The sequence below is a fragment of the Molothrus ater genome, chromosome 4, assembly GCF_012460135.2.
Source record: "Molothrus ater isolate BHLD 08-10-18 breed brown headed cowbird chromosome 4, BPBGC_Mater_1.1, whole genome shotgun sequence".
In the NCBI taxonomy this organism is placed as follows: Eukaryota; Metazoa; Chordata; class Aves; order Passeriformes; family Icteridae; genus Molothrus; species Molothrus ater.
In genome coordinates this window covers 19,006,924-19,032,181 of record NC_050481.2, presented here as the reverse complement: position 1 = coordinate 19,032,181, position 25,258 = coordinate 19,006,924, and the positions used below count along the sequence as shown (strand labels likewise).

Sequence of the window (25,258 nt, the reverse complement as noted above, 5' to 3'; positions counted from 1 at the left end):
TTTGCAAGGGCTCAGTATGGGGGGAAGAAGTCCCTAAGGTATGTCCAGTGCCCATAAGTATTTGTGGCCCTTACACTGCATTTCTGGCAATTTGCAGTGTTTGTGCATTTAGCCGAAAATGTGTGACAGATCAGATGAAAAATCACCTTTATTTGCATGCATCATGCGTGTTTAGAATAAATAGCTACTCCAATATAAAATTACACCTGTCATGTAACATCTTTGGCTTAATCAGTGTTACAAGCGGCTTCTAGAATAACTGAGAGCATACATAGAGGAAAACATACTTTTGTGTGTTTGTGTTTGTTTCTGTTTTGTTTATTTCATCGTCTGGAGACCTTTGAAAAATAGATAATTTCCCTTTACAATCAGTTTCCTCTGTTTCTGATTGCATAGTCAAGGAGGGGAAGGTACACACACAAACAAAAAAAAAAAAAAAAAAGAAGAAAATGATGGAGCAAAGCCTGGAATTTGTATAAGGGAGCCAGGAGTCTCTTGTTGAAACCAATTTTTAACTGGTTACATTTCAGCTTCCTGGAGAACTTTCAAGGCTGTTCTTGCACTTGTCTACAGGTGATGCTCAGCTCAGATGAGTGGCCTAAAAAATGCTGCTGCAGGTTCAATATACTTTTGCTGCCTGTGTGAAGCCTTTTGAACTCACAGCTGAATGTGATCCTCACTCATATTCTCCTGAGTATTTTATAACAGGCACTGCTTGAGAAAATGTAGACACAATCCAGCACAATCCAGTGTGCAAATTAATTTCAGAAAATCAGAGAGGAGTGCACTACTCTGAAAGTATTTATGCAATGTGTGTATATATATACACATATATATATATAAAAGCAGAGATTATTTGAGGACAACTTAAAAATAGCCTTGAAAGTGACTCTGGGCTTTAATCTCCCATGTGATGTTGCATCATACATGATGAGAAGGAAATACCTCCAGGCTCTAAATAAACCTATTATCATTTAATCTCTAATGGGTTATTTTGAATTCTAAAGAGAATACATCTTTTGTACACTTGTACAGCACAGAAGATCACTCTGAGCTTAGAAAACCATAAAAAGGAAAACAACAGCCAGGAGCCGGCTGATGAACAGCAGGCTAAGCTGCCAAAACAGCAATCTGTGGTGGTGTGGTAGCATCAGCTGGACGTGAGATGTGGGCAACACCTTGGGTTTCTGCCAGTTCCCTCTTTCCACAAAAATACACCAGAGTGCTGCCTTCCTCAGATGATGTAAGCATCCCTGGGATGTCCTGTTTGTTCCAGGGGAACGAGGGGGACAGGTGTTAGGTCTGAGCAGGCCATGTCCCCTCGCTCCCCTCTGCTGGGAGTTGCTATCCTCTGAAGTCCTATTTCCCCTCTTCCCATCAACACTCCCATGCCATCTGCTTTCCTGTACTGCCCTGGTGCTTGAGGTGAGTGCTTAATTGCTTAATTTTTTTTTCTTTCTTTTTTTTTTTTTTTTTTACTGATTACTGTACTGTAACCTAAAAGGAAACTTGCTTCTTTTTTTTTTTTTTTAAGTAGGTAACAATGTCATTCTGCATCACACAGGAAAGACTGACTTGTTCAGCATATACAATGCATCTCTTTGAAACACGCTTACATCAGCCTTTGACTCCACTTGTGAAAGGCCCCCCCCATTCCAAGGAGGACAGAGAACACAGACACACTGCCTGCTGTGCTTATCCATGTAGGCAGATGCACAAGGAAGGAAGAACACAGCTACAAGGGTGAAAATTTAATCCATCATAATTTAATTTAAGACAGTGGAAGTCTTCTTTACATATGGATGTCCCCTGACACATTTAATGCACCAAAGGGAAGACTGCTGAAAAATAATGGCTGTTGTTTCTCTCCCTCTCTCCACATAGCAAAATACACAGTAAACACACATCCTGCCTGACATGGTTAATATCCTGCCAGTGCTCTGCACTGTTTTGACAATGAGATTCCTGAAGCCCTGCCAGCCTCATGTCCACAGGGCTCTGTAGGCAGTGCTGTTCTGCAAGCATAAGATTTTATGATTTAATTGTGAAACATCTCCTTAGAAGTTATAATGAAACATGACAAACATCACAATTATCACACTAAATAACAAAAAAAATGTATTATTATAATTCATTAATACAGCTTTTGAAAAAGTCTAGGAATGATCAAATCCTCCTATGAATTTGTCTCAGATAAATCATAGACCATATCCAGGTGAGCACAGACTGCTCCTTCAATTCACAATCTCATTAAATGTGTTAGTTGCTCCCATGAGAACCCTTAAGTAACAGAGATGAAAACCTTACCCCGGCTTTGCTCTGCAAGGGTGACTGCTTAGCACTTCCTGGTTGTGTGCATGCTAATGCATAAATGTACAAATCACAGAATCCCTGCTGCTGCTGGGAGCTCACTGTCCTAACACAACCAGAACAGTGCAGACCCTGCCTGCACATATATGTAAATATGCTTGGTTATCAGCTTGCTTCTCTGAAGTGTGCCAAACAGGATTATTCTTTCCTAACTTTACAATCTAACTATGAAATGTCTGGTCGAAGCTCAATTTTATAAGCAATGTAAAATCTCAGCAAATACACTCAGGTATTTATAAAGTGCAGTAAAAATAAGGCAGGGTAAAAATCAGTAAATTTGAGTTATTAAGAGAAAATATGGCAAGTGAACAAAGACTCATATTCTTATTTTTGCTTTTAAGTGCTTCTATCCCAGAGTTAGTTACGGCCAAAACCTTCATTATGCTCTATGGCATAAAGCAACTTCTTTTTGAGTATTTTTTTTCTGCTATATCTGGGGAGGAACAAAGTCAGGAGGCAAGTACTGGCATAGGGAGAGCTCTCGTCTGGATTTTCTATTTGAGGATCTGCAATGCAAAATCTAAAAGGTTCCAGTCCATAGCCAGAGATTCGATCAGATCCCGACAAAAAAACTGAAGGAATGAAAAAAAGAAAAACAAGAATAAGTTAGCAAATTGAATAAAAAAAAAGTTAGCTGAAAAACATTAAAATAATTAATGTTAATGAAAATCACGAAGGGAAATTAGTGTAAACGTACAGATATTTTCCTAAGCTAAGTATTATGCTTTGTTGAATTTGCACCTGAATACAGATTTAAGTCTCTTACTGATTCACAGTAGTTACAAGCTCTCTTCTACTTTCTATTGTAGACTGTGTGGATGAGAAAGGCCAGGCTAGGTCTGACCTTCTACCTTTAAAAAGGATGACCTAGCTTCTGCAACCTTTGAAAAACGTAAACTGCTTACATCAACACAGTGTACTCTCACAAACTGCAGCCTCTGACCAACAACACAACCACAAAAGTAAGGGATAAAGTAACTGCAAGCTTCAGGGTGCACTCAGGCAAACCTCAGAGGATGTGAGGAGGGTCAGATCTGTCCCTGTGCAACTCCTTGTGTTATTTATTTGTGGTTTTCCCTAGAAAATGTGGCAGCAGCAGGGGTGAACACGTTGAAAAGCTACAGTTTGGAACTATAGTACAGTATAGTATGTGTGTTGTGGAGGAAAGAAAAGGGCAAAGTTTTAAATGCCTGATATATTACCAAGAAACATTTTCTTTTTTTCTTCTGGTAGGTCATGAAACACAGTCCAAAAATTCCTGATAGTTTGATCTGACTTCGTATACTGTGCATATTTCACATTCTGTCAAAGAGACAAAAATAAAACAGGCCAGTTAATCCTCAATATTTCCATTTATATTTAAAGCAACATTTTATCTGATAAATTTTATAATCCTGTTCATAGATATTCAAATCCCCTTAACCTCTGGAATCTGCTTGTTCATTTGTTTTACAAGGATTCAAATGACAATCCCTGAGTTATGGCTTGATACCTATTCCCTTTTATTCTTGTGGCTGACGTAGATTAGAGACAGAACATCGACACAAATCAAAAAAGAGAAAGTTCTTGGAGCTTCTGTCCATCTGTCGTGCACTCAGTGAAAGAACAGGTCAGAAACAGTTTAGCAGACAGAGCAGAAGGACACTGCTTGTATACAATACCTTTTCCAGCAGATGCCAGTCAAACGTTGGCTGTCCCTGGAGAAGAACCTGCAGCTCCTCAGGGGAAAACATCTTCCAACTTCTAGCTGGGCAGCCTCTTAAGAACCCTTGCATAAAGTCCTCAAATGGCTTCTGTACTGATTTATTGAACTTATAATTCACATACAAATCAAGATACTCTTTCCTGCAACAGATACCAAATGAGCATTGGTAGTGCTTTTCTAAAAGGAGAATTATAGAGAACTTTATTCCTTTATTCCATATGACCTGCTGTGGTGTACAGACTCACTGAGACCAGTGTCACTGGCAATTAATTATTCACTGAATAAGCTGGGAGCATCTTCACAAATAAAAGAGAATGCTGGTCAGAATGGATTCATTTTGGTAACGCTCCTTGTACTTCATGTGAATGCTCCAATGAAATCCTGTCAGACACCTGATTATTTTAAAAGATGGAACCTAGCAGACCTAACTCCCATTGAATGCCCAATAATTTTCCTGAAATCTAAATAAATATTTGCACAGTTTTAAGTTTCACTCTTCTCTGTACTTCAGATGGGGATTTGTGTAGTAACATTGTACTGTACAATCAACTCAATGTAAATGCTCTACTTCAAGCTTCTTAAACAGCCCTTTCATGGATCCCTATGGGTCCTCGGGTCATCTGCATAATTCAGGACACAAAATTTCTCTCTGTCCTCTGTGCAGAGATTAATATTGACACAAAGCCTTATTGATAGATTGCTCCTTCTCCTTTACAAGATACATTCAATATAGGTAACTAAGCAGGAAACATTTTGCTCTTAAAAAACTCCTTAAGAGGTGTACCTATAGCTGGATTTCACAGAAAAATCATCTGGTTTTGCCTGAAAATACTGTTCCAGGTTATTTTTTACATTTGTTAGGAATTTTCCTGTGAATTCCAGGTATCTGTATATGCAGGTACCAGGATATCCAAGGATCCCCATGTTATCCACTGCTTGCACAAACTGCTAGTGTTTAGCACGTGTGCAGCAAGCACAGCAGTAACTGAAGGTGTACAATCTATTGGACCAAGACCAATGGCACAATACAGAAGTCAATATTTTCTAATAGTATATGGGGATGGGTACAGGCATTTTACTTCATACATTTGTAGCAAGACACCAGGATTAAGAAATATTAAAATAAAACTGACCTGTTATCCTTAGTGACAGGAATGTTGGCACCATTTTCTTTAAGTTCAACAACATCTGTGGAATCTCCTCCTTCCATTATCTATGCAAATAAATTCAAACATTGGCTGCTATATCTATATGTGACAGGTATATATGTGCTACATCTCACATTCCTCCTGAAGGGCCTGACATAGCACTCTCACTAGTTTGAGTTTACAGACAAGTTGTGTCATTTGCACTGGGACAGCATCTTGCCCAAGTACCTGTTGCAGATTGCAAGGCAAGATGTATTCTATTACCATCTGTATGGCAGTTGTCTTCTGTCAAGTGGGCAGCTTTCCTTATCTCTTCCACAATCACTCCTCCCTTGGGAGAGGACATCTGCTGGTAACAGGCTATTGAATGTCACTGCATGACTGATAAGAACTGTAGCATCCCATTGTGAGATGCTCTGCCCAAAGGGAGGAGCCAAGCATTGCTACCCAGATATAATCTGGTGATTCTGGAACACCAGCCCAGCTTCTCCACTGGATTTCCAGAGGAACAACAGCTGCCTCTTCTTCCACTGGATCTTCAGAGGAAGACTACACCCTTTTTTTACAGGATCCCTGCTCCAGCAGAACCACACCTGACACTCCAGGAGGACTGCAGCCACAATTCCAATTGGACTGCTGCCAACACCCTGACCCACAGGGTGTCAGGTTGGGTTCTGACTCTGTCAGTGTTGTTCTAGTGCACTGCATTGTTTATTTTATCCTTTTATTTTCTTCCCTATTAAAGAACTGTTATTTCCTGCTCCCATATTTTTTGCCTGAGAGCCCCTTAATTTAAAATTTATAGTAATTCAGAGGGGTGGGGAGGAATGTTCACATTCTCCATTTAGGGAGTCTCCTGCCTTCCTTAGCAGACTCCTGTCTTTCCAAACCGAGACAGTACCTTTGTGGGATGTCTTACCGTGAAGTTCAAGTCCAAGCCATCACTTTCTTCATTCAAAATTCTCCGAAGATTGCTGTCCAAACACAAAAGGGATTAAAGAGAGAAGAAATGTGACCATTCAGTGCACTTGCAAATTCTGCTAAAAAACATCCTTTGACAAGCAGTATTTAAATGCATACATGTACACAACACCTACACTCACACAGAACCATGATATATATGGTGCTGAAATTTCATCTTGCTCTGACATAAGCTGAGCACAAATGCCTCCAGTAAAAAAAGTTTTCAGGCAAGTCCATCCCCATGCCCTGTGTGGACAACTTTACACCAAGTTCAGTGACAACTGGGTTTGGGACCACAGTCTTGCTTCCTCTCTAGGCATTATCTAGTGAGGAATTAAGTGTGGAACAGAGGGATGGATGATCTGGGAGAATTATTTTGGGGTGCAGCACCTTTCCAATTATTGCAGGCAACCTTGTGTTCCAATTCACTGAGGAACCTCAGTGAATTTAGCACCTCAAGAATTTAGCACCTCAACACAGTCACTGGCTTATGGGATGGGATTCTCATCTTCTTGGTTGTTTATATCACTTGCCTGGAAGACTGGGATTCAGGGGCCTAGAAGCATTATGCTGGTGGCAGCAGCACCTTTCCCTCTTATGTCTGCCTGATATCTCCTCTCCCAGTGCATGGAAACTCTGCACAAGGGTTCTCAGAATTGGCAGCATTTTGTAATACTGTACTTGTGCAAGGCAATATTGTGGAAATTGATAATTAGTCAATCAGAAAAAAACCCCCAACATTAATAATTGAGTCATTTGTTCTTTCAAGTCCAAACTACAGCCCAAAGTGTTTTGAACACTTATATCTTCACAGTGTGGACTTCAGCTCTGGTGGGGCAGAGATCTGACACCCTCTAAATCATGAGGCCTGGCATTTTGTTTTGGCAATGCCAGCCTCTGAGAGCAACATCCATGTCCTGGACAAGGACCTCTTGGAAATCTGTGGCTTCTAGCATCTTCACAAAGGCAAATGTAGATGCCATGGGTACCCCAAATTCAGGCTCTGGGATCTCCCAGTGCACGATCAAGGCAAGGGACCCAGCCAAAGCTTGGGCCATGCCTGGCTCATACCGGCCCACAGTTGGCAGCAGTTCCTCAAGGTCCTCTAGGGTGGGGGCCAGGCCCAGTAGCTTTTTGTAGAGAGCCCTGGGGAAGGGGAAGGGCATCGTGCACTGGTTAAACAGGGCCATTCCACACAGTGTCCCGATCAAGAGGAAGATGTCCTCATCCTCACAGCTCGGGGCCTGGTTAGGAACAAGCACACCTGGTTAGGAACAAGCCATGACTGCCTTTTCCCATGGGTGGGGCCCCCATCCACCCCCACAGGGCTGCCTTGCCTGTCTGGGGAACCACACGAGGCCGGAGGTGAAGTGGCAGAAGGTGATGCTGCTGGGCTGGCAGAGGGTCCTGGCTGCAACACTGAAGAGCTCCTGGGACACTGCACCTTCATCCACCCCCGCCTCACCCTCAAAGGACACCTGCAAGGGTAGAGACAGCCATAAATAGAGACACTCATGTTGCTCACAAAATCAGATTCCTTACCTGGTGTGCAACAAGCCAATAATTACACACCTGAGAGAGAGACACTGATTTTTTATCTCACGGTTGTGCCAACCTGGGTACTCGGTGGTAATCCACAAAGCAAGCACCCCCCACCAGACTTTTTGAGCCATTATTTGTACACAGAAATTCAGAGTAAGTAACTGTCCAAGTCTGTTATGCTTGGTTAGTAATTTCCAAACAAGTTACATAACCCCAGCTGACTTCCACACACCCTCAGAGGAAGGGTCTTCACCTGGGCAGGGGTCTCTTTGCCCTGTGGGCATGATTTTAACTATTATAATGAACACAGTTCAGCTACAGGCTATGTGGACCTTGAGTGTGAAAAATGCATGTATTTTATGATCGGCTTTTCACAAATATTAAAATGAATATTATATGTGTTGTGTTAGAAAGTAATGCTGTATTAATTCTCTTAAGTAGTGTGTTAAATATAGTTTTAGGTTATAAAAATGTTAAAATAGAAACTATGCTATGTAGGATACTTCTTTTAAAGAAAGGACTTGCAGCGAGATAGCAGCCACAGGACACCTAAATCTTTCAGAGAAAAAGAATTTATTGCCCTCTTATCAGAAGAAACAAACTTCTTCCCTCCTTCAAGGCACCGTTAAGATTCAGAGGAAGAAGTTGACGATGACCAGACAGAATCCTGTGTTTGAATGGAATTTATGCATCATGTATGAAGTGTATGAATATGCAACTGTTGTTTTTAAGGGTTAATCCTTTGTTAACGGGTATCCTTTTTCGGGCTCGTGCTGCCCAGAAAAAGGTACCCGGACGTCTGTAACTCTTTGTCTCTATTGTCTCATATTGTCCTAATTCAATTTGTCCAAATTATTATTACTCTAATTATATGACTATTTTTATAACCATTTTATTACTATTAAACTTTTAAAATTTTCAAAACAAGTGATTGGCCTTCTTCACATTGAGTATTTTACCAAGTTAGCAATGTATGTATAGACATACATCAACATCTTGATTTACTGCATCCTTATGGTTTTTCATTCCCGGATGTCCTTGGCTAGGAAATGCTGGCTGCTGCCTGTTCCACTGACTAGTTCTCCTTCCTTCCTGATTAAGCTCGAAAGTGTACAAAGATCTTACACCGAAAACCATCCCGACTTACCCTGGATCTATTCTACATTCCGACACACGCACGGAGCCCGGCTGAGGGGGGCGGGCAGCGGGGCGGGCGCCGCTCGGGGCGGGCCGTGGCGGCGGAAGCGCGGCCATGCTGCGCGGCCCGGCTCGGCTGCTGCCGCTGCGGCTGCGGCGGGCGGCCCCGGCCGACCCCGGGCACCGCCGGCACTGCCACCGGCAGCACGAGCAGGAACAAAGCTCGGGCTCCAGCTCCGGTTCAGACTCGGGCTCCGGCTCAGCGCGGCCGCAGCCTCTGGAGCCATCATTGCTGCGCTTCCTGGTGTGCCCGCTCTCCAAGCGGCCGCTGAGGTGAGGATGGGCCGGGGGAGCTGCGCCCGAGCCCTGGGCAAAGCCAGGTTAGTCCCTGCTCCTCATGTTTTCGCTTGGATGTTTCTCCCCCCTCCCCGACTTGGCTGAGCAGGTACGAAGAATCTACGAACGAGCTCATTAACGAGGAGCTGGGCATCGCGTACCCCATCATCGACGGCATCCCGAACATGGTTCCGGAGGCTGCCAGGAGGACGCACACGAAGGCGCCGGCCGAGGGCTCGGAGCGGCCGTGAGGAGCCGCCGGGCCCGGCGGTACCGGGGCCTGATGGCCGGAGCTGGGCTGCTGCCCTCGCTGCCCACGCTGACTGTGCTCGTTCCCCTGCTGTCCCTGGCAGGCCTGTTCTACTCGGCCAGCGTGGACGAAAACTTCCCCCAGGGCTGCACCAGCACAACCAGCCTGTGTTTCTACAGCCTCCTCCTTCCCGTTACAGTACCGGTTTATGTGTTCTTTCACCTGTGGACCTGGATGGGGATTAAGCTTTTTAGGCACAACTAGTGCGGTGCCTTTGCTAACCCCTGGGCTTCTCTAAATCAACCTAATTTTGTTTAATCTCATCGAGTATTGCAGTTCATTTGAGAGTTTCTTCTGGCACTAGTGACTAGGCATCATTTTCCTGGTAGGATCTGGAAATGTATGAAGCAGTAGCCCATTGTTAACTACTGCTGATGCAGATGAAGAGTAGAAGTAATAAGAAGCACTAGTTTCCTCTGTTTTATCCTTTCAAGAGTGCTGTGCATTTGTAGTGGCACTAATTAGATCCTTAGTTTTCAGGAGGAAGTACCCTGACTGAATAAACTAAATTAAAATTAAAACATGGAATGATATGAATGTCTCTTTGAGAGCTTTGGGGGTTTTTAACCAGATGTGTGTACTGAAATATGTTTGTCTCACTGTCAGAAGAACAAAAATTAAAATAAATCAGGCTGGTGTTTAATAACAAAACTTGAGTCAAATTAATGATATCCATGTCTGTATGTGCAGCACCTGCAGGTATTTTCTTTGTAGGGCTACTATGAGAGTACCACAGGCCAAATTCTCAGTATTGTCTCAAAAACTTTCTAACAGGACACAGCTATGAAGGGAGCAGGTCAATGCTACACTGAATATGTTTTGCTTTTGGGTAGTTTGTATCTCCAACACAAAGCACCTTCATGTCCTTTACCTGCTGAAAAATGCAGAAATGAAGCACCAAGTTGTAAATGCTTCACTAGGCTGTAAGTGCTATGGGATAGTAACAGTGCAGTTATATTTTTCAGGCTGCTGCTGGGTAAACAATATTGTGATGCACAGCATGAAAGGCAGTGATCATGAGGTGTGCCCAAAGGCTGACTTCAGCTAAGGGCAGCTGTTTGTCAGAGCTTGTACAATAGGTGGAGACTTGAAATCCAGAGGACAGTTCTGAGTGCACCCTCCCTGCCTCTGTAAATAAACGCCTCTCAGCTGGTGTAGTGAGGAACCAGGAAGGAAAGGTAGCTCTGGGAGCCATTGTGAATTTCTCTTAAGTTAGTGGGAAAGAAAAGCTTTGACAGCTCTGGCTGGCAAGAGAGCTCACTTGGAAAGCACCAGGGCACCAAGGTCCGTGGTTCCTGTGGCACAGGCGTGGTGCCAGAGTCTGTGTTAGTGACAGGCAGGGCACGTGGTCCCTGAGCTGAGCTCTGCTCTGGGCAGTGTCCTGTTCCCAGTCAGGTGTCCCTGTCCCAGCTAGTGGCTTCTGCAGGGCAGGGCCAGCATCGCCATTCCTGCGGGAAACGCAGCTACCACAACCTTCGCATCTGTGTGGAAGCCACACATTACAGGCACGTGGAGAGAGCAGCACTGTAATCACGCTCATCTCTCTGGCCAGCACTGTCCTTCCTTTCCCTTCAGACAGCATCTCCATGAGAGAAATGTAATTGTGTGGCTGTGTTGCTTGCTGACCCCTCAGGCTGGTTCCCCAGACGCTGGGGTTTTAATGTACTAGGAGAAAGTCTCAAAAGTCAGTCTAGCAGCAGCAGTACTGGACTTTGACAACTGAGCAATTCTATTCCAAAGCAACTCGTGGTTGCTTTGGGGTAATAAAAATAGCAGTGCCACTTGCATTTAACTTATGCCAACAAAGCTGCCTGGAATAAGGATGTAAAATACTGCCCCCAGATTTACTCTACACCATCCATGGAACATGTTTTATAATAACTTGGGGAGCAGTTCTTTCGCTCTATGCTCAGAAGATACTGAAATTCTTGTACCAATATACAGTAACACTGAAAATCAAGGAACACTGCAGCAAGACACTTAGAGCTAACAAGTAATACAGTTTAGTATCTTACCTTTAGCATCTTCCTGAAATCTTGGTTTGAGGCGGACTTTAAATTTTCCCATATGTCTTGGAGAAGGCGTTGTCTTCTGATGCAAAAATTCCATGGCTCAGGGATCCTTATAAAGGGTGTCTGGATAAGGGGTATCCAAGGATTGAAGTAATAGTCTGTTAGCAGTGTGTTTATCTCTTCTGATAGGTAACAAAATTGGTTTCACTTACAGTAAAGACTATGCTCATAGCCCTGCATTCTGTAATATGAAGGCGTATCTTGTTTTCCCTGTCAAAGATGCACGGGTACTTGCTCAGCATCTCTAGGACTATCTGAAAGGACAAGGAAGAAAGGAAAAGACATGCTGATTTTCCCTTGTGAAACCAGAGTTCAGGGACATGTCTGCAGGCTGAACTGCCAGTCTGTAACCTGGCAAACTTCCATGTCTCTGAAATGAGCCCTTGTGTGCATGAGCACTGCACTAACAGAGATTCACATCTTAAAAACAGCTCCTACACACTCCTGTGAGTGAGAAGTAGAGAGAGGCATCTAACCTCTCTGTACAGACAAGACACTTGTCTCTAATAGTGCCTCAAGAATAAAACAGAGAGAGTGATTTTAACAGCATCTTCCATAATTCAGCTAAACCAAAATGTCCTGGATACTCAGGTTATGATATATTGTTTTTAAAAACTGCTGGGTTTATTATATGTAATACCAAAAACAGATACTGGTCTAAAAATAATCTAATTAAGTGTTACACCTCCAGTGTGATAAGGCACCAACTTCAGGTAACGTCCTAATTGGCTTTTGATTCTACACTCAAACCTCCTCCTCCACTCTGGTTAATTGGTACAAAATTGGTACATTAGCAAACAAAAGCTTATGAAGGAATTAGGCAGTTGCCCTACAAATTCCAGCCAAGTTGCATGAAAGCTTACTTTTTTTTTTGCCAGAGGAAACCCCTAGTATGCACATTTCCATTTCATACTGCTTCCTCTGACACTGCATTTGGTAGCTAATTTTCACTCTGTGTCAAGAAATGCCACAGATTATTTTTTTATTATCACGGCTTTGTTTTAAGATGTAAGTACATTGAAATGCTCAATAGGATTTCTAAATAAAAGTTTAAAGACACCTCAAAATATTTCTCTTAATTAAACATAATAAAACCCAGAGTAACACAAAGTATAGCAACCATCCCTCGTGCTTCTATTTCACAATCATTACTAGTTCAAAGCAAACAGAGCTGCTTAAGATGCTGGAGGGTAGCTCCCACTCTCAGAACCAGGGGTCATCTCAAGAAAAGCTCTATTGTAGTGGCTGGAACACTGGGATGGGCTTGCATATGGAGGACTAGGGAAAATGAAATGCCTTTGAGATGTGCTGGGTTAGTCTCTAAGAGTTCACTTCCATATATATATATATATATATATATATATATATATATATATATATATATAAAAACTATTTAAAAGGCAAAAGAGTGTTTTGCACTGCTGGTAAGATTTATACTTACTACTATATTGAAGAATGAACATATGCCGATAATCTCTCTCACTTCATGTACTTGGAAGATGCTTTCGTGTACTCCAAAACCAGTTCTGGAGTTCACCTGCATTGAAACACACAATCTATCAGCAGCAGAACTAGTGAGCTATGTCTGTCTGGCAGAACAGGACTGCCAGGGATTTTTTCAGAAAGGGTTCTGAGACCCGGCACAGAAGTTATGGGATAAAAGTGCTCAAGAAGCACAGTGCTCCACAGTGAGAAGTCTTAGAAAGCTGTGTATAAACTAGCAGGAAAGCAATTTTCATCTACTATCAAGATCCCTTAACAGGACTCCATCAGAAAAAGTGTATTTCCCTTGGAGTGTCTTTCATGTTTCTGCAGTTCCCTATTAATGTTCCTGCTTGTTGCCTGGAAAAGATGCTTGCAGGGGGACAGTGAACATTTAAAGCTCCAAATCATGTAATCACTTACAGAGGAGTGAGCCTGCTGCATTTTTTAGTTTATTTATCTGCATAAATACAAATTGAGAGTCTAAACTTTGAGGCCAAATTCTACATTCCAGCCAAAAGGATATTCAAGTCTGAAAAAAATTTAACAAGTCTCTCTGGTTTATTCTGTCTGCTTGAGCTCTTAACTTTCATAAACTTTGAACACCTCCACAGGAATGTGGAGAGAAAGTATGGTTTCCAGAAGAACAGTTATTGTTTCCTTTGTTTCCCTTGTTCATGTACAGCTAAAGGTGTTCTAATGCTGTTGTCCCAGAGAATTTGTCAGGGTAACGGGCTCTTAAAGCATCACATAAAGCATCACAGAGCATTTCTGTGGCAGCTGCAATGTGCCAAGCAGATAGGTTGTCTTTTAAATGCTCTGAGCAGTTAGTGGGGCGAGGGATCTCACCAGCAGAAAGGGGAATGGGCATGTTACATAAAGGACACCACATCCATAGCTGTGTAGGCATCAATGGATGCACTCCTGACACCACTGAAAGCATTCTTCCCCCTGCCAGGGCTATAACATGCTTTAGCTCTTCATTTCTACAGAGGGTCAGTTTGGCACAGCTCGAGTAGGACTTCTTCAAAACTGTGCTGGTGTAGAGCCAAGGAGATTCCTGAAGCAGTGTCAAACCCAGAGAATTCAACAAGTGAGAAGTATTAAAATACTCTAGGCTACATTGAGACACCCTGTCTAATTGGGATCCAAGCAAGCACCTTCTCACCTGGTAAAGCATCTGCAGTATTTGCAGAGGCCCAGTTTCAACTGGGTCTAGGTTGTACAGGCGGCTTGGCCCTATGGCCTTGAACTCCTGGACAAATGAGAACAGAATTTCCTGGGAAGCCCTCTGATACAGAATGACCAGCTCCTTGAAAAAGGAGGTTTCTAGATTTGACCATAGGCATTCTGTAAAGAAAACAGCTAGTGAGATCACAGGTAACATACAGATCACTGCAATTTGTGGATGAAGCTGCTTTTTCTCTTTTTATCAAATGAATTGAACAAAAAAAAGCTTAAGCTTGCACTACAAAAACTATTAAACCTCAGACAGAATTTTTAAAATTCTTGTGCCTTGCTGCATAGTTCCCATGTTTCTATGTCTATCAAAAGCAATTATTTCAAGCTCTGGAACACATTACATCAGTGATAATAACACATGTTCTGCAGCAGAAAATGACCAAGCATTTAAATCATTCAGTTCTACCATTATAAAACCCTACCAAGAGTTTGCAGGTCCTCTGGCTGGAGCTTCATGATGGCTTCAGCCAGAACAATCAGAGAAAGGACAGAGCCTTCATCCTTCCCTCTCAGAAGAAAAGGCAAGATCAAGTAGACTCTGAAATTTTCAGGTGAGATGGGAGAGGAAGACAACGAGGAAGACAGTAATTTCCTAATCTCCATTTGCACCTTCAGAGGGGAAAAAAAATTAAAAAGAGACAAAAGTTAAAATGCAATTGTGTTTTGCCAAAGTAATTAGGTTGGCATGAAATTCTTAAGTTTCATGCACAAATCCAAGTCTCCTCAGTACCTGTGTAGTGAGCATCCTTATATCAAATCCTTACCTCCTGGTAGACTCTTTGGTTTTTACTGATCTTCTCATAAAAACGTTTCACTTCTGATAGGTCTACGCCTGAGACTTCTTTGGAAGTTTTGAAATGTTTGTCCCTATCACAACATTAAAAAAAGAACACTAAATAATTTTTCTACTGAATAATGAAGCTTTGTAATATCAGAAAATACTTGGAAAGTTCAGCCCCAGCTCCCGTGGGTATGATTTCATGTGTTCTAAGAAGATAGACAACACAAACCACTGTTTTGTGACTTGATTAACATCCTGTCTTTTCTGTCTTGTGTGACTGTGAACTATTAATGGTATACTCCCTGTATTTCACCCTAAAATGACTTCCATTTCAGTGTCAGAAGGAGCTATTAAGGATCCTTCAAGAGCTGTAATATTGCCTGGGGGGATTATCATCATTTGCCAAATATCACTAATGGATAATCTTCTAAAATGTGAGTTTCTCTAGCACATTTCAGTAGGACCAGGGCTATAAAAATCTTAATGTTAGCTTGAGCTTTGAAAAATAAAAACTTGCTTCTTGCAAATTCAGATAAAACGAATATTTTCTACATACGTGACCTAAACCAACACTTTCTAGTCAGTTTACAAGCAGCCAATATATTCTTTATGTCTAAGTCAATGCATGCTACCTTTTGTCCAGGAAGCTTCCATTGATGCAAGCCTCAGATGAAAAGATCAGTCTGATATTCCTGATAGTAAAAAAACCAAAAAGTCAGTCCTTTCAACTTCGGGTTTTTAACTCTGAAAGAACAAAAAATGTGCACAGGGGTGTCTGCACCTGACCACGCAAAACTTTTCTTAGCACCATTTCCCTGTCAGCGTTGCAGAAGATGTTGTACTCAAGGAGTTACTGATCTTTGCAAGCCACCTCTGCTCTCCTGGGCCTTGTAAGGGAACCCTGCTTAAGGTTCTGCCCCAGTGCTCCATTCTGGTGAGTGTTATCATGGGGATTCTTCTCACAGGTCAGAACATTAGCTGCTTTTGTCTGTTATGCAAAATAAAAGGCACTGCAACATGGGAGGGAGGAGAATCCCCTCCATGGACAGGATCTTTATAGCACGTGGAGGGAAAATCCATCAGGCTATCAATTTACTGCTGCACAACAGCTGGGTTCCCAGAACCTGAAGGGACACCAGACTTACTAATTCCCAGTATTCCTGGTTCTGTTCTTATTGAAGCAGCTATTTTATCAAGCAATTTGCTGTCAGGCCCTTCCTACTGAGATCTGGAAAGAACCCTCTCTTTCACCCTCTCAGCCACCACTTTTCACATGATCCAAACTGTTCCAAACGTGGTCAGGGAAAATTTAGTTCCAAGTTAGGCAAGCTTTTGAAATGCTCAAAATCAGCAGCTGGAGCCAGACTTTCCCAAAGAAAATAACCTCCCATATAAAACCTGCAAAAGACTGTAAGTGTAAGGCATACCACAGTGGTATGTACATATTGCTTTTGAAAATGGATAATTAAAGAAGTGACCACTAGTTTTTAAATGCTGGAGCAACATTCCAGTTTGGGTACTCAGATTAGGCTTTTTGCACAAGGCCTTGGTCTGCAGGCAGAGTCTTTCACTGATTTAACTTGTCAGCTCCTCATGAACTTTGTGCCAGGGTACAAGACTGTGCCTTTGCTAAATTCCTGAACAACAGTTCCTACAATAGCCTCCAAAGAATAATAATTTTTAGAGAAAGTCATGCAACAGGGTAAAAACCACAAACAAACCCAAACAGCAAGTTTCTGATTTACCTTTTTATCCTCTCACAACATTTAGAATTAGAAATCCATGCATCCACTTCTTTATCCTCCAGAGTGGCAATTCCATTCAAATACGAATTCTGTGTGAAATACATGAAAACATTGACAAAATTTAAATTGTAGCAGATGGGATTCTTTTTTTTCCAATCCAATCATAACAAGATTTCAGCCTAAGTATGAACAAATTAATGGTCATCCAGCATGATCAATATATATTTGCATATATAACATATATAATTGCAATACAAATTAATCTGTAGGTAAAGCACAGAAAAATCTGCAATAGACATATATAAAATTGAAGTGCTATAAGCACGTTGGAAAATCCAAATGTTTCCAGCCGTAACGTGGACAGTGGTAAAATCAGAAGCTATGATCAAATGTGCACATACCTTGTTCCCCTCCTTGCAACGGGCAAAACTTTTGTGTACGCCTGCAGTAATTTTAATCCCCTTTTTTGATGCACCCTTTTCTGTGAAAGAAGAAAAAGATTGTTGTAGGAATATTTGAAGAGACAGTCACTGTCTTCACAGAGTTAAGTGCACAAAAGTGGAACAATAAAAAACCCCTTCAGATAGTAGTTATTTGTTGAAAGTTTGATTCTTTGAGGCCATTACCCATAATAATCAAGCAGCAAATGGAATAACTCCTGGTAGAATTTGTTGGCATGGCCAAGCAAGGATGAGACATAATGTTTGCCTTTCAGTGTAAATATGAAATCAAGAAAGCAAACATCTCCATGGAAGAAACAAATACAGATTGTATACATATGCAGTGGTCATTACTCTGGCAGGATTTTCCAATATCCACTGGTGAATTGATGGGAAGTGGTATCAACTGCTTGGGCTTCCTCTCATCTTCTAGTTGTCCTTCATCATCAGAACCAAAGAAATAGAATTTGTCCAAGGAACGGACGTAGACCAGGGTGTATTGTCTATTCAGGGAAAAAAAAAAGCCATAGTAAGTGAAAACCACAGGGCAAAGCAAAATAAAATTTATAAATACATTTTCAGAGTGTACACCTGAAGCTTGTCTTCAAAAGTCCTGACAGTCCAGATAAAGAATCCCTTTAGCCACAGTGTTACAACTCTTCATTGCATAAACATGCAGCCATAAAGACATACATGGACTCAGATTTCCTATACTACCCTCTAATGTTTGTGATTTACCTCGGTTCCACATACAAAAATAGTTACACCAGGCTTGCTTCACACCCTTCTGTTTCCAAACGTGCAGTTTCTGTGCCGCTGAGCCTGATACCAAGCCCAGGTGAGTTGTCAGGAGACTTTTTCTGGCCCAGTTCCAGAAGGGCAAAGTGAAACTGAGTAATTATCACTGGTCTTCAATTCTTATTAAGAACCAACCAGTTTATCAGCCCGGTTGGGAATCCAGTGACTCTCCTGAAGCAAGCTTTTGACGGCCCTTTGCCCTTTGGAACCCAGTACAAACCCAGTACACACCCAGATCATACTGCAGTATGATCTGCAGTATATTGTTCATTAAAAGAGAAAAAGACCAAGGGCTTCTCTGGTGGTTTTTGCAGCTCTCTCCCACTGCTCACCAGGGACTGAGGGTGCTGCTCTCACTGGGGCTCTGGCAGGAGGGTGGTTTATACTTGGACAGTGGATGGATACCCTGACAGTGCTGACCTACTGTGATACCGGGATTTGAACATCTTGGTGACCCCCTTCCCTACTATTCTTCAGTGATTCCCCAAAGGCATTGACCTTAGAAGACAAGTCACTGGCACATCCCACCTGCCACAGTCAATGCGTGAAACCCTGGCTCCCCACAGCTCAGCCACCACACGAGGCAGGAGTTCATTCTGGGTGGAGTTGTGACCCAGCTGGCCACACCCTCCTGCTCCAAAGGTGCACACCAGCCCCTCCTTGAAACAAAGAAACAAACAGGATCACTGCATTATTAACAGCAATCAAATGCTCACAACCAAGAATGAGGGCCAGCAAAGCACAACATCTTATGTGGAACTTGATTCAAAACATGCCTGATTCAAAACATGCCTGATTCAAACATGAGGAGGGTTCACTTAGCATCAAGTCAGATCACACACTGTAAAATCCAAATCATTTACCTCATGAGAAAAGCAATTTAACTTTTGAGAATAACTCCCTGTTGCTTAAGAATTTACTTGTATGAGTAAACCCAAGTGAATTAGATTTCATTCACATCTTCTGAAGTCCCCAATGTACTATAAAAAAATAATTTCATGAAGAACTGGGAATTGAACTGCACCTCTTTGCCTCAGGATTCCCATTCACCATATCCCTGCCAAAGGTTGCATGCAAGTGACAGGAATATGAGAAAAGACCAGTTTTCCCAATAGCTTAGATAACATCCCTTGGGGATCAGCTTCAGGCTTAGGTGGAAGCAGGCATTACCATCCCAATTTCTCCATGCTTTCTCTTTCCTTCATCTCTCTCTCTTTTAGCAGTGTATCTTTTCTCATAAGGTGAGGTCTCAGATGCTGACTTTCCATTTCAGACTCACCTTGGAGAGAACTGCAGTATGATCTGCCCCACATGAGATAAACACAGTCTTCCAGTGCTCTAAAGCTCCAACACATGTTGGGCAGTCCCTGTCTGGAAAAAAGATAATACTGCTAAATTCAAAGAGTACCAGCGGGTCTCATATACAGAGAAAATTAGAAGACAGGAGGATTAAGTGGTTTTCAGCTCTCTCTTACAGCAATTAATGTAATTACAGCTTGGGTTTGGGTCGTTTTCCCTCCAGCATAACATATTCGTTCTCATAATATTCTGTGTTTTTCATATTACTTTATTTTCATTTACTTTAGTCTGAAACAAAATGCAGTACTTCCGTATCTGCTTGCCAAATGGTACTTGGCTTCAAAGTATCTGATTCTCAAGGGTGTGGACACATTCAGATTAGATGTTCTGTCCGTCTGTCAACTCTTCTCTAGCATTCTAAGTTTGAAGACAAGAGGTGATTTAAATTCTTCTCTCACTTTGTGTTTACAGGGAATTAAAGAGGATTAAAAAATATAAAATTAATTTCTTTCATCCAAGACTTCCTGGAGAGGAGACAGGAGTGGAAATAGATATGTAAGACCTCAGAGGTTTTAAGAGCCCACACTATTCAATTAGCCACATAAAATGATTGCAAGTTCTCTATTGAAAAACAACCACTAAATACATCATTCCTGCATGCCTTTCCTGGTCAGAAAACAAAGAACATCTCCAGATATACTTTCTTCAAAGGACTTTACTGCCCACTGCTCCTCCACAGGAGCTTGACAATAGTCAGGAGCAAATTGGTGAGCTCACTGATGAGGAAAACACCCTCCTGGTGCTCTCCTTCCTTACCTTTCGTGTCTCCGAGTCCCAGCTGTCCAAAACTGTTCTTTCCCCAGGAGAACACAGCTCCAGAGAGTGACACACACGTGCTGTGAGCTCCTCCAGCAGCAATTTGAGCAAGTGGGACGCCCTTTAGTCTTTCCACCAGCTGTGGTTTGGAAGTAAGCGTGGTTTGGCTCCCCACTCCAAGCTGTCCGTGGGTGTTCTGGCCCCAGGTGAAGAGCTCACCCCCTTCACACACAGAACAAAAGAAAACAGCTCAGCCTCACTGCTTCCCTTGAGTATTTGCATTTTGGGAGTAGGAGCAAAACTCAGTGTTCTTTTCAGGGACCTAGCTCCAAGGCAAGAACATCATGTGTAGCCAAATTTGTTTTCTTCTGATCTCTTTGGGACAGTCCCATGTTGCCATGTGACTCAGCACAGCAAGAATAAAGGCCCCTAAAGTCATACCTGCTTGAAGCTCCCTACCAGAAAGGTGTTGCAACTTAAGAATGAGCAGGTCTGGTGACTGCAGAGCAGGGCAGCCACATCTGCTCTCCACAACAAACCTTTGTGGAGGGGCAGTGCTCAGGAACCAGAGAGAGACAGAGAGAGATGCAGGTCCCTGGGTGCTGGGAGGAAGGAGCAGCACTGACAGCCAGTGCACTTTGTGTCCCCAACTGCTCATTACTCTACAGTGGTGTCACCAACTACTGCAAGTGGCACAATGACTGCCTTCTCAGAGCAAGCATGACTCCTGTTTGGAGGAAAAGTGTTCTTGAAAGAGGCTACCTCTGGATAATGCCATGGCGTGCTGGTCCCCACATGCTATTTGAACAATAATTCGGTTTCCCAGGTCTTTCACCAGCCTGCAAAAATAAGGAAACAAAAATCAAAATAGATAGATGCTGTGCTGTGAGACAAAGTAAAGAACAAAGATCGTCTGCTCACCAAGCCCTAGTAGAAAATATTTCCTTAGCAGGAAATATGTGGAAAAAAAATACAGGTCACCTGCAAGCTGATTCACCCTTCTCTTATGCTGACCTGATGTAGCTGGGCTACCTGACTTCACTGCGGTTTGCTCTACAAGAAGCTGGAAAAGAACCATGCTCAGCCTGATTCTGTTATCTTGCCCTGGGCAAGAAATATCACACAGCAAACTGCTGGGCCATTTGTAGATGATGGTTACCCTGACAGCTTCATCAGAATGTGGTAAGGTTCAGACATGCTTGTGTCTTTCACCTGCAGTTTTGCCAAGCCATGGGTGATTTGCAAGGCATCTGCATTGCTCTGGTATGTTCTACTGACCCTTACTAAGTTCGAGAGAAACCTGTCTCATGTGCATCCCAAGCAGCTCAGATCTTCGTATTATCCTCAAAATCTGTGCACTTCTGGCTGGGTTAAAAAGGAGATAATACTAGGAAGGTATGTGTTCCAGTTCTCTCTCTCCATCAGGAAGTCAAACTCTTGGATATTACCGTGGGGAAAAGCAGGCTGCATTTTCTGCCCATCCATACCTCCACCCTGTGAAAGCTTCTTACCTTGTATTAGGGCAGTTTCCTGAAGCCTTAGCCCAGTGTTCAGAAAGCTTCCCGTTGGGGGAGAGAATGAGCTTGTGTGTTGCATCATGGTTTGAGCAGCGCACCTCCTCATTCCTCTGTGACTGTGCGCTCTCTGCAGGACACAGACAGACAGACGGTCATGCTATGGCAGCAGGCACCTTAACCACCTCGGCCCCCTTCCCAAGATCTCAGTGTGCTACTGCTTTCAGCAAGAGCTTCTGCTTCTCAGGAGGAAGTGAGACAAGTGTGTGTCTTATTTTCTCAGGCCCCTTAGGGTTTCAGTGTCCTGCCTACCCTCTGGCTTGTTTCATGCTGGATGGCTCCTCACTAAAGGACCTTTCTCCATCTCTTAGGCTGCTGTGCCACCAGCTCCCAACACAACCAGTGAAACATCAGCAGAAACACAGTCTGTTGCTCTTGTACACCTGTGGAGAGTGTCTGACGGAGACAAAGCACTTCCTGAGGCACCTGGCCACCCACAGCCTTGGGGACTGGATGTCTTCAAGTCAAGCACTTTACAAGGTGCTGGAGAAGCAGTGATAGAAAATTCACTCATTGCCTCTTTACAGCAGAAGTATGAAAAATGCGTATTTTATGATCGGCTTTTCACAAATATTAAAATGAATATTATATGTGTTGTGTTAGAAAGTAATGCTGTATTAATTCTCTTAAGTAGTGTGTTAAATATAGTTTTAGGTTATAAAAATGTTAAAATAGAAACTATGCTATGTAGGATACTTTTTTAAAAGAAAGGACTCGCAGCGAGATAGCAGCCACAGGATACCTAAATCTTTCAGAGAAAAAGAATTTCTTGCTCTCTTATCAGAAGAAACAAACTTCTTCCCTCCTTCAAGGCACTGTTAGGATTCAGAGGTAGAAGTTGACGATGACCAGACAGAATCCTGTGTTTGAATGGAATTTATGCATCATGTATGAAGTGTATGAATATGCAACAGGCTGTTGTTTTTAGGGGTTAATCCTCTGTTAACGAGGGTCCTTTTTCGGGCTCGTCCTGCCCAGAAAAAGGTACCCGGACGTCCGTAACTCTTTGTCTCTATTGTCTCATATTGTCCTAATTCAATTTGTCCAAATTATTATTACTCTAATTGTATCACTATTTTTATAACTATTTCATTACTATTAAACTTTTAAAATGTTCAAAACAAGTGATTGGCGTTTTTCACAAGAAGGAAGTACTCCTTATCTACAGCTGAGGGGCTGAAGATGCTCTCCCGACCTAGAGGCACCAGGCGCTCAGTTACTCGCATGTAGCTCTGCTCCAGCACAAGTGTCTGAGACCCAGGATGTCCAAGAGTGAGAGGCGGTCATCAGCAAAGCCTGCCCTAATTTACCTAACACCTCTGGAGACTCGCTGCCCACCCTTCTCACACATCAGACATGGAACTAGAGAGGGAAACCCCTCTCAATTCCCCGGCACGCTCTCCCTCCTTCCAGTCCCTCGCACTGGGAGACGCCTTTTAGCCCCTCACGCCCGACCCCCGAGGGGCTGCCCTGCAGATTGTTGCGCTTCCAGCGCTCCCACCTGCACGGACCCATTGCCGGGGGTCTCCCAGCGCCCTCCCCGCCGCGCCGCTCCCGCCGGTCCGTACCTCCCGTGCCGCGCCCCCGGCCCCGCTGCCGCCGCCGCCTCCCCGCCATCCCTCGGCCGCCGACAGCTCGGGAGTGCCCGGGCAGCGCCGGGAGCGCCGAGCCGGGGAAATGGAAACCGAAACTCAGCAGGGGCTGCGGCAGCGGGAGGAGCGGCGGGAGGGATTCCCGATACCTGGGAGCCCGGAGCTGGGAAACTCCGACTCCTGCGCTGAAAAGGCGTGGGCTACTGGGATCCGGTGGGTTCCCGGCTCTCCTCAGCCTGCTGCTGCTGCCCGGGCGGGAGGAGAGGATGCCGGGGTCTTCCATGTGCAGAATGCGCTTTTTGACTTTATTATTCACTTCGGAGAGTGACCCGCCCGTGTCCGTGCTGCGGAGAGCCGAGAGACCTACTGTGCTGCTCAGCTGTATCCCAGCTAAGAGCCCACGCAAACCCAGAGGGGCTGCTTGGCTGGAGGAAGTCAAACCGCAAGTGAAACGCTCGGTTTGGAAATACATCAACATCTAAAAGCCATCTGCTTCCATTCTCACAGAGTCTCTGCTAAATCTCCCCCGCCTTCAAAGACCCTGTGAGCTTCCTCCGTCCCGAAAAGACCACCCTGCCTGCCTCACCTCCCACACTGTCTCACTGGAGTGATGCATGCAGGACAATATTGGTGATGAAATAAGGGATACCCGTGTCAATGATGAAACAGATCAAAACACATTAAGATCACTTTTGTTGTATTCGTAATAGCTGCCACTGATTAATTAAATTCAATTGCAGAATTGAATTGTTTATGAGAATTTTATGCTGCTGAATACTAAGAAGAGATTTTGGTAGGGCACTCTACAAAAGTCCCAAGAAAGACAACATGAATCTACAGATTTACTCTGGTGTTCACTGAAATTCAGTGGAAAATTCATTTCTGAGACAGCAGGAGCATCTAATGTAATGTATTTAAATGGAGCAGCCTGTGGTGCACAAAGAGCACCTGGAAGTCCCTGAGGTGAAGAGAAAAGGATGTGGAGGAGCCATGGAAGGTGAGGCTGGGGCATACAGTAAGTCACTTCTGCCCAGGGAGGAGCAACCCAGCCTTATCTCTCCCAGCCACTTCCCTGCACGCACTTTGAGGATCATATCTCCTTCCACAGTATGCAGGAAAGTCTGGAGATCAAGAAATACCGAGCTAGAGCAGTAATGCCAAATCATCAGCTGGGAAGGGACACTAGAGGTCCTTCTGCACCAAAGCATGAACTAAGGACTCCTCCCTGTGAGGAAAAACTGCTCCAAGCACTGCCTCCCGCCTGGCATGGAAAGAAACAGATTCGAGGGGAAGAAAGGAAAGGAAATGTATTGATGTCATCCTTTCAGAGCTGCATTCTTCCTCCCTCCACGGGGCTGCTGAGAGTGATTTCATGTCCGAAAGGCTCGCTCTGGTAGGCAGGTTCATTAAACTCCCTGTGGTTCTCCGCCCAAGAGTATCTGGGCTCATAATACTCTGATGGCAGCAATCTAGGGGCCTGTGAGGGAGATGTGTGGCAACTGGCAGGAGACAGCAAGAAGAGGTGAACTGTGCAAAATGGTTTTTGTAGCTGGAACTGACAGATATGTCCATCTGTACATTTCACCCCTTTCCATCAGTCCTCTAGTGAACTGCCCATAAAATCCAAACCAAAGCAAAACACAGCACAGGAACAACCAAGATGTGTAAAACTCCTCAAGTGTGGGGTACTGCTTGCTTGTGAGGGCAGCCCTTCTCCCAGAAGAAGAGCACACAGCACTTCCAGAGTGAGGAATGGAGAAATCCAAGGACATGTATGCAGATGGTCCCAGGAGAAATGGAGGAATGTCTTATGCTGAGCCCCAGGGAGCCAAGGAAGCATGTGGTGGGAGCCTGTTCCCACAGTGTCAGCAGCTGAACAGGCATGAGTGGGTCAATGCCTCCAGAG

General features: G+C 43.5%; 3 protein-coding genes across 3 annotated transcripts; 2 read left to right on the top strand and 1 right to left on the bottom strand.

Annotated features, from left to right (window-relative positions):
- Nucleotides 1-1,744: 1,744 nt before the first annotated feature.
- On the bottom strand, nt 1,745-22,986 carry LOC118686442 (probable E3 ubiquitin-protein ligase HERC4). The gene is made up of 23 exons (XM_036382671.1): nt 22,956-22,986; nt 21,698-21,830; nt 20,949-21,025; nt 20,187-20,408; nt 19,351-19,442; nt 18,600-18,730; nt 17,628-17,776; nt 17,235-17,314; nt 16,834-16,922; nt 15,721-15,780; nt 15,072-15,174; nt 14,730-14,916; nt 14,234-14,415; nt 13,025-13,120; nt 11,736-11,837; nt 11,527-11,646; nt 7,524-7,664; nt 7,258-7,430; nt 6,143-6,197; nt 5,209-5,288; nt 4,032-4,215; nt 3,573-3,672; nt 1,745-2,942 (listed from the first exon to the last, which is right to left on the bottom strand). The coding sequence occupies exons 1-23, from the start codon at nt 22,984-22,986 to the stop codon at nt 2,728-2,730; spliced, it is 2,802 nt and encodes a 933-aa protein (XP_036238564.1). The 3' UTR covers nt 1,745-2,727.
- On the top strand, nt 8,971-9,452 carry PYURF (PIGY upstream open reading frame). The gene is made up of 2 exons (XM_036382811.2): nt 8,971-9,198; nt 9,311-9,452. The coding sequence occupies exons 1-2, from the start codon at nt 8,981-8,983 to the stop codon at nt 9,450-9,452; spliced, it is 360 nt and encodes a 119-aa protein (XP_036238704.1). The 5' UTR covers nt 8,971-8,980.
- On the top strand, nt 9,360-10,162 carry PIGY (phosphatidylinositol glycan anchor biosynthesis class Y). The gene has a single exon (XM_036382812.2). It carries the CDS (start codon nt 9,485-9,487, stop codon nt 9,713-9,715), a length of 231 nt encoding a protein of 76 aa, XP_036238705.1. The 5' UTR covers nt 9,360-9,484; the 3' UTR covers nt 9,716-10,162.
- Nucleotides 22,987-25,258: the final 2,272 nt, after the last annotated feature.